A 14,148-nucleotide genomic window follows, 5' to 3' on the forward strand; every position below is an offset into this window, starting at 1 on the left:
GTAACAATATATGTAAATTAAATAGATATACTGTGAAGCTGGATGTGTTTTTAGTATATTTAGTTTGATCATAGGAATGTTGATTCTAAAAACTTTTTATGTATTAAAATCAACAATGGCTTCACCCATCCTCTGTAGCAAATTTCCTTAGGGCTTTGTTTTAACTTCATTGAGACATTGATATTGTATATCTGTGTGTAGATCTATAGATGTGGCAAAATATGTACGCTGCAGCTGGGGCTGCATAGCCACGGGAAATACTGCATTCCTCATTAATCTTCCGACTCAAAGACCTGTATTAGATCTATATTTCTACCAATGCATTATGTTAATTGCTATTCACTTAAGCTTTAACCGTCAACAGGGGTATGTTTCCTATGACAAAGGCATACACAAATACTTGTTCATAAATTTTATTAATGAAATTTCTTGGAGAAAAGAACCAGTGGATTAAGTAAATGAATGAAAAAAAGGTTGATCAAAAGGTCAACATAAAAAAAAACAACACCCATATCCTTTTTTTCAACACATAAAAAATAATATAAAATAATCAACTTCCTGCATGCATCTTTATACAAAAAAAATAAATAAAAAATATTTGCATTTATCATGACAATTAGAAGAAAGAGATTTTCTTGTAAGTCTCAAGTTTAAAGAGCTGTTTAATTTTTATTATGGTATTGCATTTTTAATGGCTAAAAGCTTTTGAAATTCAAGGTGAACAACAACAGAAGTTTTCCATTTTTGTTTTAATTCCAACTACGACTGAGAGCACAAATGTAGATTCAGGCTTTGAATAAATCAAAATTCTCATATACTTTATTAGACAAAAAAAAGTCTTAAAATAGAAAGTAAATATTACAAATCCATATTTTCTTCTAGTAAAACATAGTTCTAAATGCTTTATTTCGGTAAAGATAACAGTAAGCCTGCAGAAGATAAAGTGGTCAGCATCAATCTGTATACCAGTTTCAATATGTTCATTTTACTAGCCATCATAAATATGACCTGGAATATCAAATATTTTGAGGCCACATAAAAAAAAAAGGTCACCCAGACGACGAAAAGAAAATCTAAATCGACCACCTGTGAATAATGGTTATGCTCGCCCTGGGTGTGGCAAAATATGTAGGTCACAGCTGGGATTGCGCAGCCATAGGAAATACAGCATTCCTCACTAATCTTTGGACTCGAAGATAAGCCTTGTTATTTTCAACTATTTTGATCTAAAAATTTTACCAAACGTTTATGTAAAAAAAAAAATCAGCATTCTGACCCATAGAATAAGTAAGAAAATATTTGACATTTTGGATATTTGGCACATCGGCAAATTTAGGCCATGTCGTGCCCTAAGAAAGAAAAAGATCTAGAGCTAAATTAGCTGCCTTTCAGGTGCTACATTATGTAACAAAGCAATAAAGCTTTATAAATATTTAACCTTTTTAGTGTAGAAAACTTTGAAAATAAACAAATTAAAACACTTGTGTTGGTCACACTGCTTTGGTGTAATAGTAGTCATTGAGATTACTTTCAGGCTTCCAAACCGGGAGGTTCCAATCCAGCTCAACTTCTGGATTGTAAGGACTACCCAACTCTAATGGGTACCTGACCTTAGTTGGGGAAAGTTTTAAAGGCTGGTCATTGTGCTGGCCACATGACACCATCTTAGTCATTGGCAATAGAAACATGGACTGCAAGGACTGAAAAGGGATTTTTTTTTATTAATATAATTATGTGATTCTACACAGAACTTGTACAGTGCCAATTGGCTAATTAATCATTTCCCACTACATGAGTTCATCTATTATTTATGCTATGTCTTCAAAGTGAAGAAAGAAAAAAATTATCATTCTATTTACAAAAGAACATTTCAGCAGGACACAATTTCTTCATACAGTTCAAGTTGAAGACTGTACAACCAGAGTCATAGAGAACAGCAGACGTTTAAATGAGAAAAGTAAATGTGACATGCCATGAGAACTTAGGGGGTTTAGATACTCTATTATAGATAGCAGATGATCTATGTACATCTGCATGTCTAACAATACACAAGTAAACTAAAGCTTTAGTGGCTCGAGGAAACTAAATAAAAAAATTATAAACAAGTCACATAGCTTAGCAACAATCCCTATTTTCTATTCTATAAACCTGTGGAAAAATACAACTGCCAACTATAAATCTAAAAACTGAATCCACAACAGTTAAGGCACAAACTCTCTCTCTCAAGATAGTCCATAGCAAACAATAAAGGCAAAGAAGTAAATGCCCAAGTCACTTAAAGCTGTGTTTATATGGGTCATGATCAAATGATAGGACTCCAATACTTCTTGTTTCAGTCCACACAATACGAGTGCAGCAGACATCAAGTTCCCCCTAGAGCCTGTCAATGGGATGTACTGTAAAGAAGAAAATAAGAAGGAAATTAGAATAAGTATTACAAGTTTGAAAATATTGTTGATGTGAGTGAAAAGAACTAGAAGTAAGAAATGGGCTGCATTGGTTGAGCCTCATTTCACTGTTTCAGCATCTTTCACATTTCCAATGCATAAGAAAGACGATGTAAACAGGCAGCCAGTTGGTGTTTAGTTGAGGGAACCAAGAGGACAAATCTGCATCATTAATGCAACACGTGTGTTGCATTGCCTTTTTGGATCATTAATGCGGCATATGGCTCAAATTGACTGTTTAGATATGTTATAGGTTTAGTTTTATCGGGGATTTCCTTTTGAGCGACGCGATTTTAAACAGAACTTTATTTGGACAGAAGTAGAATTATGGGATATCATGACGGTTAAGAAACGACTCACTCTTATGGTGTTGCAAGACGTGAATTTATTAGGACTGTTGAAATTTGGACTGTGCCCCCTTTATTGTGGATTAATCCAGACTAAGAGTGATTTTATATCAAGTAATCTACATTTCAACATTTACTATTATAACACCATAATAGATCATTAATTCAACACATGGGTTGCATTGCCTTTTTGGATCATTAATGCAGTATATGGCTTAAATTGAATGTTTAGATCATTAATTATGCCTATTACTCAAATAGACTATTTGAATCATTAGTGCAAGTAATAGTATATCTAAAAGTAAAAGGTAGTAAAATTTTATTGTAATGTAGAAACATGTTCAACAATAGTTGAACAAGTTTCTTTGCTTTTCTAGTATTTTATTATAATAACTTAAAAATGAACCATCACTTTTAAAAGACATGAGCTCATCTCAAAGGAAATTCAAGCAAAAATTCAAATTATTCAAAATAAATTAAGATTGTGCAAATGTGAAGATGGATATTGGTATCATTTAATGTGTATCAACATATGGCAAATTTTAGCATTTAAAGTTGTGTTTCGCATTAATAAAATTGATGCACAGTTCCATTATTTTTTTGTGAGTTGATTATCCATTTTGTTTCAAAACAGATAATGATAGTTTTAAGGTTAAGCAGGAATTGTTTTACTTAGATTACATGTTTTTGTTTTAATATGTATTAATACTTACTAGTTTTTCAATATAGAATTAGCTTAAATGTGACCAAAAAAAAAACAACAACAACAAATACATACTGTACTTACTTTCAAATGTACCTGACATAAGTAGATGATAGTTGCTTCCAAAATTATGAATGGAAAGAAAATACTCTGAAAATAAAACCAAAATCACAATTTAAAAAAAAAGACAAAATATGGTATATAAATGACCACACACATGCACAAACAAAACCAGTTCCTTAACTTTTATAATTTTGGTTTACAATCAGCGTTGTTTAAAAGTAACTAATTGTAGAAATCTACAAAGGGGATTGCAAATCATATAAATGCATTAATGATTACCAAAGTATATTTAAAAAAATATTTTTTAAAGTAAACACACATAACTTGTTGCAAATAACACAATTTACCCCTTTGGATTCTGTAAACATAACAAAGGTTTGAGCAAGAACAACATGAAAAGCACAAAGTACTACAAACAATATATTTCAAATTATGGCTTTTGCTATTTTTGAAAGTTCACTTCCGTACCTCTATTTCACACTACACCAGATAATTTTTTTTTCTCTTCCTATTAGACCGTTGCCACTTTAGACCAACTATTAGAGAAAAAACAACAACACAGATTGAACTTGTATTACAGACATTACAGTGCAGCGATCAGGAAATTTACTGAGTAATTAGGCAAAGAGATGGAAGATAACAATCAGTTGATTCTATATGGCTAGTGAGAAAGAAAGTAAGATGAGAAGTAAGATTACATTACCGGAATGATAAGAAGACCTATTCCTAATTTCAAAAGCTGCCGGGATATGAACGCCAATAAGAAAAAAGTGCATATTTTCAACAGTTCAAATGATTGTGCATCCAGTCCTTTTAAGAAAGCTAGGCATAGATCAGAAGAGGATTTGTTAGCCATCTCTGTTTTTGATTCATCGTCCGCCTTTGTCTCATTATCAGCCTTCAGATCTGGGTTGGCTTGTATGCCAGGATCGCCTGAAGGAGTATTTGCTTTGTCTTTTTGAACAGTACTAATGCTTTCTCTGTCAGAAGCTTTGGCAGCATCTTCTGAAAGATCTTCGGAAATTTTCTCAACATCTTCAGTGGGTGGTGAGCTGACCCTAGAATGTCTACTTCTCAAGTTGTATGGAGATGTATGGCGTGATGGAGTTGACACGCCATCTGGTGAATCATGACGTTCAACAAACTGTGGTGACCCCTGGATTGGAAAATTGACTTCCTCTAGAAGAAAAAACAAACAAACAAACTTTATCAAATTGTTCTTTGGAACTGCTATATTAAATGGTATTGTTTATGTAATTAGAAAAAAGAATTTCTCCATCTGTCTCTATTTTGGACCCCCCCCCCACTTGCGCAGCGTATGTTATATTGTAAACATAGACTTTTACTTGAATTGGAACAATCTGCTTTATAACACCTCCAGCACACACACCTGCATAGATAAGTATCATACTTTTGGTCAGTGAATTCTACATTCTAGTATCACTTTTACTTTCCACCTGTCTCCCTCTTGCCAAAATAAAAAAGTAATGTACAATATATATAATATCTTATTTTTCTTAAAATAATCAATAGTTATACTTTATGCTGCTTTCTGACCAGAACCCCCCCCCCTTCAACCATTTTTTTTTCGAACTTTCTGCCCTTTTTTTTTTATTACAATGACAATACTTTTAAACTTGTTTTAGCATCCTCCAATGGATTGACCTCTAATTACACTTTTCATCTCTCAAATTCTAGATATAATAGAATCTAGACTCTAGTATAATAGAACCTTTGGTATTTTTTTTTTTGCATGCTTCAATCATAAGCAAAGCAATGACGAATGTACTGTATTAAACAATTATTCTCATTACACACATTTTTCAGAATCAGATCATCACTTTTTTCAGATCTAATAGAAAGAAATGCATTCACCAAAGCCAAAGGCCTTCCTGTTCCCCACACATTTATTTTAGCTAATACTACTAATAGCAGTATGGCAAATTGGCACCTTTTTCAATGTGGGGAAAAGTTATTACTTTTCTTGTATTTTAACGTTTATTATTAATTTATTAGTAGTTAAAAGTTCTGAACAGTGGACACCAGGTGGGAGGAGGCTTCAGACATTGCCAATGACAGATCTTTATGGAGACAGCTTGCCGCCCAATGCGCAGAACGGCGTGGGAGGACCTAAGTCTAAGTAAGTTAAAAGTTAGGCAATCCATTACTGAGTACCGGCACCTTTTTTTTTTTTTTTTTTTTACAAAAAAAAAGCACCCACTGGCTAATAGAATCTAGATCTAGTATCAATAAGTTTAGTTAATAGTTTACACACTGACACTACTGACTCAACAATCAACATCATTCAAATTCAACTGAGTATGATTGCTCAAAATTAGATAAATTAGATCTAGATAATTACTGTATCAACTGTATGTGTATGAGTATGATGAATAAATGAATGAATCAGTTCCTTGGCTTTAAAAATTAAACTTTAATTAAAATTTAAAATTAAACTAAAACTTTAATTACTCAATTACTGATTTAGCCATTTTAGTGATTAGTTTTTTTTAGAATAGATCTAAATCTAGATCTACTGCTTTTGATTTTTTTTAAGACATTAAACTTTACTTTTAGTGAACATTTGCTGACTTTAAAAACTTTAGTGACTTAGACACTTGACTTAGTCTTAGTCAGCAAGTCGCCGTTACGGAAGGGGGGGGGTTTACAGTTTACTTACTAACTTAGAATTAGAAGTTAGTCTTACTAATAGTAATAGTAAATACTTACTACTCTTACTCATGACTCATGAGTTACTCTTAGTGCTTAGTCTTAGAAGTTAAATACTAGAAGCCTTAGTTAGATTGGTCTAGATCTTATCTACCTTCCACCTTTGCTTTCCCCAATCTACCTTTCAATATAGTGGTGGCTTCTGGTGATTTTCCTAATAGACGATTAATGCGCTCCTCTGGATTTTGCAATATTTTTCGACGTCTCGCTTCTCGTTGTGTTTCTGCCAGTGTCGCCATTTTTGTTTTGGATTTTTGTTTTGAACTGGAAGTCGTCACAGACAATGTATCACTCGCCTTTTAAAATTAGATTCGATCAATAAAAATTAATAAGCCTATGAGTCAATATACGATATTTCAAACATTCAAATATTTCAGAAGTGCAATGTAATATGTACAAATTTAGTAATACCTCTTAAAACAAAGATAATATAGATGTAAATGAAACACTAGTATCACTGCTGTTTTTTTTCAGTTTTTAAGGACAAGAATTAAAAATCAACGGGTTGCCTAAATCAGTCAGGAAAACAAACGATTTAGCTTAAGTCACTGTTTATTATGCATGATTAGATTGACGCGTAGAACGTAAATATCTTCTCATTTAAACGTTTTTAATTTATAAAACAAGACAAGAAAAGAAATCATTTGTAAGAACTAGAATAGATAGATATGTTTCTTCTTCTGCGTTCTTATTATCATGTTGTATAGTTTAAATGACTAATCCAATATCTGAGATGAACTGCACAATGGTTTCCTAGGCAGGCAGTTCTCCATATAGATCAATTATGTTTCGGGGCCAATATTTTTTTTTTGGAAGGGGGGGGGGGGCTTTCGAGCAAAGCAGCTTTGGAGAACATGGTCCACATTCTCTGATGGCTCTTACAAGTTACCAAACACCCACATCACATCGACATATTAGGACAAATCCTTGCAAACGAGGACACATTTAAAAACTGAAAAATCAAAGACAGTAAAACTATTTTACAGATTTTCATTATTCACAGACGAAGTGAAATTTCATAGTAGTTATCATTGGCGCATGCGCAAATTTGCCTGTGGGACGTCATCTTAAATACAGACGTTACTTCAAAAAGAAGATGAATACGTCCTACACGTGTTTCTAGGTCATTCTAGTCATGCATCTCTCTCTTGTCCACTGTGCGTCGATCAACGAAGACGCTCGTTCAACGTTAGCGTTATGCCCGGAAATACAAATTAGAAAATCACAGATCCCGAGGCGCTCTGAAAAAAAGTTTAAATAAGTTTGCTTCTGAAGTTCAGGAAGTAGTGTATCAAGAAGTTTCAACTGTTTCTGCTATTTATAATTTTTAGACCAGGAAATAAATTCAGCGGCAAGGCTTCCATTATGGACCTTTTTTCTTATTTCTGATAATAGAAGTTTACATTTTTCTTATGAAAGCCTTTACGTTATACCTTCCTTTTATAGACTAGATGGTACGATGTTTACAGAACACTCGCTCGTCACATTCTATAACCAATATTCTGAAGTACTTACACTAATACACAGTACTTACACTAATGCACAGAACTTACACTAATACACAGAACTTACACTAATACACAGAACTTAAACTAATGCACAAAGCTTACACTAATGCACAGAACTTACACTAATGCACAGAACCTACACTAATGCACAGAACCTACACTAATGCACAGAACTTACACTAATGCACAGAACTTACACTAATGCACAGAACTTACACTAATGCACAGAACTTACACTAATGCACAGAACTTACACTAATGCACAAAACTTACACTAATGCACAAAACTTACTCTAATGCACAGAACTTACACTAATGCACAGAACTTACACTAATACACAGAACTTACTCTAATACACAGAACTTACACTAATGCACAGAACTTACACTAATGCACAGAACTTACACTAATGCACAGAACTTACACTAATACACAGAAATTACACTAATACACAGAACTTACACTAATGCACAGAACTTACACTAATACACAGAACTTACACTAATACACAGAACTTACACTAATACACAGAACTTACACTAATACACAGAACTTACACTAATGCACAGAACTTACACTAATGCACAGAACTTACACTAATACACAGAACTTACACTAATACACAGTACTTACACTAATGCACAGAACTTACACTAATGCACAGAACTTACACTAATGCACAGAACTTACACTATTACACAGAACTTACACTAATGCACAGAACTTACACTAATACACAGAACGACAAATACTAGAAAATTGTGCTTATGATAGATTTTATCATGATACGTTAGAAATAAGTCTTTAACTTTAAGTGTATTTGTTGGAGGACAAAATTGCAAAATCTAAAAATTGCCGTTGCACTTTAAACTTCCACTTTCACTTCTTTATAAATTGTTGAAAACTTTGGCAACTCAACGAAAGGTTAAAGGTCAAAGAGGATGGTTGTTTATTTACAGGTGATACAAACACACATCTTCTAACTCTTGCCTACAGGGTACACTGGAGCCGTCTCTATCCCTGTCATTCCTTTCTGGTAGTCCTAAGAACGCTTGCATTCTCTAACTACCAGGAATGTCTTTCATTCGCAGGTACGACCCTCCCCTTTTCAGTCACCTTTCTTTTCTGACTAGACAAACCCACGGGCCCCACAAATCGCCTTTCTGACTAGACAAACCCACGGGCCCCACAAATCGCCTTTCTGACTAGACAAACCCACGGGCCCCACAAATCACATTTCTGACTAGACAAACCCACGGGCCCCACAAATCGCCTTTCTGACTAGACAAACCCACGGGCCCCACAAATCGCCTTTCTGACTAGACAAACCCACGGGCCCCACAAATCGCCTTTCTGACTAGACAAACCCACGGGCCCACAAATCACCTTGCTGACTGGACAAACCCACGGGCCCACAAGTCACCTTGCTGACTGGACAAACCCACGGGCCCACAAATCACCTTGCTGACTGGACAAACCCACGGGCCCACAAATCGCCTTTCTGACTAGACAAACCCACGGGCCCCACAAATCACCTTTCTGGCTTGTAAATCGGCGATGGTCCATTTCGTATCTTAAGATGGAAAGAACTAGACTAGACTCCAAAACGTTCTGTTCTCACTTTCAATGTCACTTCTTTCTCCTCTAAACTGTCCGTTCATATCCAGCATTAAGCAGAGTTCAGTTTAGTCTAGAGTTCAGTTCAGTTTAGAGTTCAGTTCAGTTTAGAGTTCAGTTCAGTTTAGAGTTCAGTTCAGTCTAGAGTTCAGTTCAGTCTAGAGTTCAGTTCAGTTTAGAGTTCAGTTCAGTCTAGAGTTCAGTTCAGTCTAGAGTTCAGTTCAGTCTAGAGTTCAGTTCAGTCTAGAGTTCAGTTCAGTCTAGAGTTCAGTTCAGTCTAGAGTTCAGTTCAGTCTAGAGTTCAGTTCAGTCTAGAGTTCAGTTCAGTCTAGAGTTCAGTTCAGTCTAGAGTTCAGTTCAGTCTAGAGTTCAGTTCAGTCTAGAGTTCAGTTCAGTCTAGGGCTGTGGTTAAATATAGGTTGATCCGTATGGACGCTAAGTATCTTATCTTATATAATACAGACGTTATTAGCCACATGAGGAGGCACAAAACCCCAGTGAAAAGCCCTTAGCCCCCCCTGGATGACAAAGTGGTCAACATCGAACCACGATGGACGAACTATATAGGCCTATATATTATATACACACACACACATATTATGTGTTCTATGATTTTACATGTGATGCTGGTAAGTGATACTGGTCTGTAGTTTCCTGGGTCAAATTTTTCTTCTTTTTTAAATTGGGGGGGGGGGTGACATTAGCTTCTTTCCAGTCCCTTTGTACTCTGCCCTGGTTAAGAGATGCCTGAAAAAGTATTTAGAACACTGGTGCTAGCTCATTGCTTAGTTCTTTGAGTAATCTATGTATCTATGTAAACCAGGGATTCCCAGCCTGTGGGTCGCGACCCCCTTGGGGGTCGATTGACGATTTGCCAGGGGTCGCCTAAGACCATCGAAAAAATGGATTGTTATTGTCTATTCTTCTGTTGCTGTATGTATGTGCGGGGGGGGGGGGGGGGAGGGGAGGGGAGGGGGTCGCGGCAGAGTGGGGGATTGTGAAAAGGGGTCGCCGAGCCTAAAAGGTTGAGAATCGCCGAATTGTAAACCAATACGTTTTCTGAATACCCTGGAGACCTATTTCAAGAACAACGTTATTATATGAAACTGGACCGGGCAAGCAGCAAAACAAAGTATAGGCCTACTGCTTACTGAAACAAACAAATGGTAAATGTAAAAAGCCAATTTCTCTACTTAGATGTTTGACCGCAAGGGGTAATTCAATGAACCGGTCAGCCGGAATTAACTAAGCAAGAGCTGTAATAATTGATGGGGTTGGTTTGAACTGATTAGTTCTCACTTAGTTTGATTAGCATTGATTTCAACATGGTGACGGCTTCGTGTTTGACATTTAAAGCCTGCCTTGTAGTGAAATGTGTTGCCATTCATTGCTTGGCTACCTAACTTGAAGTTTCCCTTTCAGACCTTGCAATCTATGGAGCAGATGATGTAAAGGTTGTATGTCTCTGTGGCCCTCGATTAACGAGGGTGTCATGCGGCCAGCACAACGACCTTTACTTTTCCCCACTAATGTCAGGTACCTTTTAGAGCTGGGTGGACCCAGAATCGCCATAAAGATGCCGTAATTAAAAATCTCAGTCTTTCTAGGATTTCAGATCGGGATACTCCGGTTCGAAAGCCAAGCGCTTTACCACTCAGCCACCGCGCCTCATTACCTAACTTGAGTTTGAGCAGCTAAAGGCAGCGCTGAAATCTTTTACTCTCATCCCCATGTTCACAGAAGAGCTTAGACCCATCCCATGCTCTAATACCACTAGGGAAGAAGGGGTATTTGTACGAATTTGTCCTAGCATTTGAAACAAGGAATGTGCCTTTTTTTGTGTGTCTTTATGGGTATTTTATTAGGTTTTGTTTTTTTATTTGAAGATTATGGTTCAGTGTTTATGTATAAGTGCTACTTTACTTTTGAGTCTTCTATCCTGAAGGCTTTCTAAATTTAATGATTTTACTAAAAGTGTTACAGCTATTGTCTCAGAGCTGGGACAATTCCCAAAAGCCCCTGGAGTCTGGGAGCGCATGAGGCTCCCTGACCGCACTTCCCCGTGGTGGAGGCTGTCCAGGCCTGAGCAAGCTATTATAGCACAGTGCAGGACAGACCATTGTCCTGTTGGCTCATATTTCTCGCGGCTATGGCCAAATTTTGATTCACGATGCCCCCGCTGCGGGGAAGAAGAGGAAACCGTGCCTCATATTCTGTTTGACTGCCCCAGACTTGCTGATCTCCGTCTCGACAGGTCTGGGAAACCCAAAATTCTCGACCTGTATGGCGACATTCATGCACTACGCAAGACAGCAGGGTTTCTGTCCAGGGCTTTTGCAAGAGAGGATTTGAGCCTCTCAAGCCCTCACTCTAATGGAGTTTGATGATGATGATGATGATGAGACTACAACATAAAAGAATAGACAGGCCTGTCATTGAAAGAAATTCGATCTTCTTCTTATCCTCTTATCTTACATGATACAGACGTTACTTCAAAATCGACTAACTTCCGAACTAGAGGAACACGCAAGACAGCAGGGTTTCTGTCCAGGGCTTTTGCAAGAGAGGATTTAAGCATCTCAAGCCCTCACTCTAATGGAGTTTGATGATGATGATGATTGTCTCAGCTTCGATGGCAAGCAGAGTTTGCAGAGTGAATGGCACATGGCTGCTAGACATTCCAAGACTATAGGCATCTTCTTTTCAAAGACATAGAACTGTATGACTAAAGTAATCTGATATTGATAATAGTCTTAACGGATGGATACTTTGATATGTATGTAGTGAAAGTGAAAATAGATATCTTGGTGGACAATGGGCTGAATCCTAAATTGCTGCTCTGGTAGATGGAAAGTTGACAAAGGTAAGGCTATTGACGGTTCAACCAGATACACAGATATAGATATAGTTATGACTTGCGTATACTTTGCTACATCCAATGCAGACAGAACCATAGAATAATTTAATAAAAATAATTAAAAAAACCGTGTTATCGAGTCCGAAGATTATTGAAGTATACAATATTTCCCGTGGCTACTCATCCCCACTTGCGACCTACATATTTTGCCACACTAGCGCTGGCACGATCATGGTAGATTTAGATTTTCCTTTCGCCGTCTACGTCTGTCCTGTGCAGTAGCTTTCCTTTTGATGTCATGGGGATACATTCCCGCGGTCTTTGTAACAAATCTCCAGGTATCTCTTTAAGTACCTTTTTTTTTTCTCTTCTCTTGTACAACTGTTTAAAATATTAAAGAAAAGACAAACAGAGAATATTGTATTACTATTAACTCTTTCTCTCCGTTATTATTTACCACATTCTGGCGGAATCAACGCTGGTATCGCCAGTTAGGAGAGAAAGAGTTAATACAAGAATTAAAATGTGTCAGGGATTGTGTGCTATAAAAATTTGACGAGTTTCCAGGCTTACACCTACATTCTAGCACATGGTAAAAATAATCCAATAAGTTTCACAGTCTGAGCCACTTATAAATTATAATGATCTACGGAGTCTGTAAGCCAATTTAGTGTCAGGACTGTCGAAGATATATTTCTGTTCAATGAATATTTTATGTAGAACACAAGACACGAGGGAACAGAGAGTGTCAGAGGAAAGAAAAAAAGAAAAAAAAATCTTTTATCTAAGGGGAATAACTCCACATTTATAAACGTATCTCGCAATAGTGTACAATTTATTTTCCCTTTTCGATATAAAAAAACAATAATTGATTACCAATTATTTATTTATGCCTTGTTAGGTACCATAAATTATTGTGTAAAGTTTCCAATTGACCCGAAAATGGGTGTTAGAGAATTAACGTGTACAATTATCTACGGAGACAAAACCACACATAGATAGCCATGTCTCGTAATACTGTAGTATTCATTTCTCTTTTTGGTATGAAACAAAATAATTAATTACCAGTACTTAATGGATTAATTGGTTAATTTTTGTTTTGTTCAGGTTTTGTTTGGTAAAATAAATAACTGTGTACACACAGTTTCAATTTGATCCGAGAATTTGCCCTAAAAGAATAACGTGTTAAAAATCAGACATACGGAGTGAATTCCAAACTCAATTTTTTAAAGGTATAGGCTCTTTGAATTCGAATAAATTGCCAACTAACTTTGTCTGCTTGCCCGTGGCTTGAACAAGTATAATAATGATGAATGATTAAATTTAACTTATGTTTTGGATGTTCAATTTGTTACCAAATAATTCTGACAAGTGTCTATCGAACTGTGGAAGGGATACCACTAATGGAGATTATGGAAGTTTCTCTCCCTTGCGTATTTCTGTGACACCGATAAATTCATATTGCTAAAAAGGTGGCACAGTTTTCATTTGTGGCCCTCGATCAGGACGCACACACTATTTTTTTTCCTAAACACTCGAAACGCTGGGTATCACCGCTTTAGACATCAGTAATGGAAAGTCCTTTTATCAATTTAAATTGTCATTTCATGAATGTCCCTACGCTTGATTTCCATGAATGTCCCTTCGCCTTATTCTAATGTCTACCAAGGTTATAAACACGTCAGTTGCGAAAATTGAAATCAATACTTGAAGACTTGCTAATCAGTATTGATCACTAGATAATCTTTTTTTTTTTTTTTAAATCTGAATCACTGCAAGGCAATAAGAAACATAGAATAAGCTGATGCTTTATTGTATGGACTTACATTACAAAAAGTACCATGTTTATTGTTTTATCATATAGACTTACATTAA

The 14,148-nt window shown here is 36.0% G+C and overlaps 2 protein-coding genes across 3 annotated transcripts in view; one reads left to right on the plus strand and one right to left on the minus strand.

The window, feature by feature from the left end:
* LOC106060744 (intraflagellar transport protein 27 homolog) overlaps nt 1–12,255 on the plus strand; it is a 125,865-nt gene extending 113,610 nt beyond the window's left edge. Inside the window, exon 8 of the mRNA XM_056018802.1 lies at nt 12,246–12,255. The gene's annotated coding sequence lies outside the window, so the exon portion shown is untranslated. The remainder of the gene's footprint in view (nt 1–12,245) is intronic.
* LOC129924436 (guided entry of tail-anchored proteins factor CAMLG-like) lies at nt 400–6,566 on the minus strand. Of its 2 annotated transcripts, none has more exons than XM_056018800.1 (4): nt 6,412–6,566; nt 4,264–4,739; nt 3,582–3,647; nt 400–2,396 (listed from the first exon to the last, which is right to left on the minus strand). In XM_056018800.1, the coding sequence occupies exons 1-4, from the start codon at nt 6,527–6,529 to the stop codon at nt 2,223–2,225; spliced, it is 834 nt and encodes a 277-aa protein (XP_055874775.1). In that variant the 5' UTR covers nt 6,530–6,566; the 3' UTR covers nt 400–2,222. The 2 variants fall into 2 exon arrangements, with proteins under 2 accessions (XP_055874775.1, XP_055874774.1); XM_056018799.1 differs by having other exon boundaries at nt 6,385–6,552.
* Nucleotides 12,256–14,148: the final 1,893 nt, after the last annotated feature.

The sequence above is a fragment of the Biomphalaria glabrata genome, chromosome 2 (genome assembly GCF_947242115.1).
Source record: "Biomphalaria glabrata chromosome 2, xgBioGlab47.1, whole genome shotgun sequence".
NCBI classification, from domain to species: domain Eukaryota; kingdom Metazoa; phylum Mollusca; class Gastropoda; family Planorbidae; genus Biomphalaria; species Biomphalaria glabrata.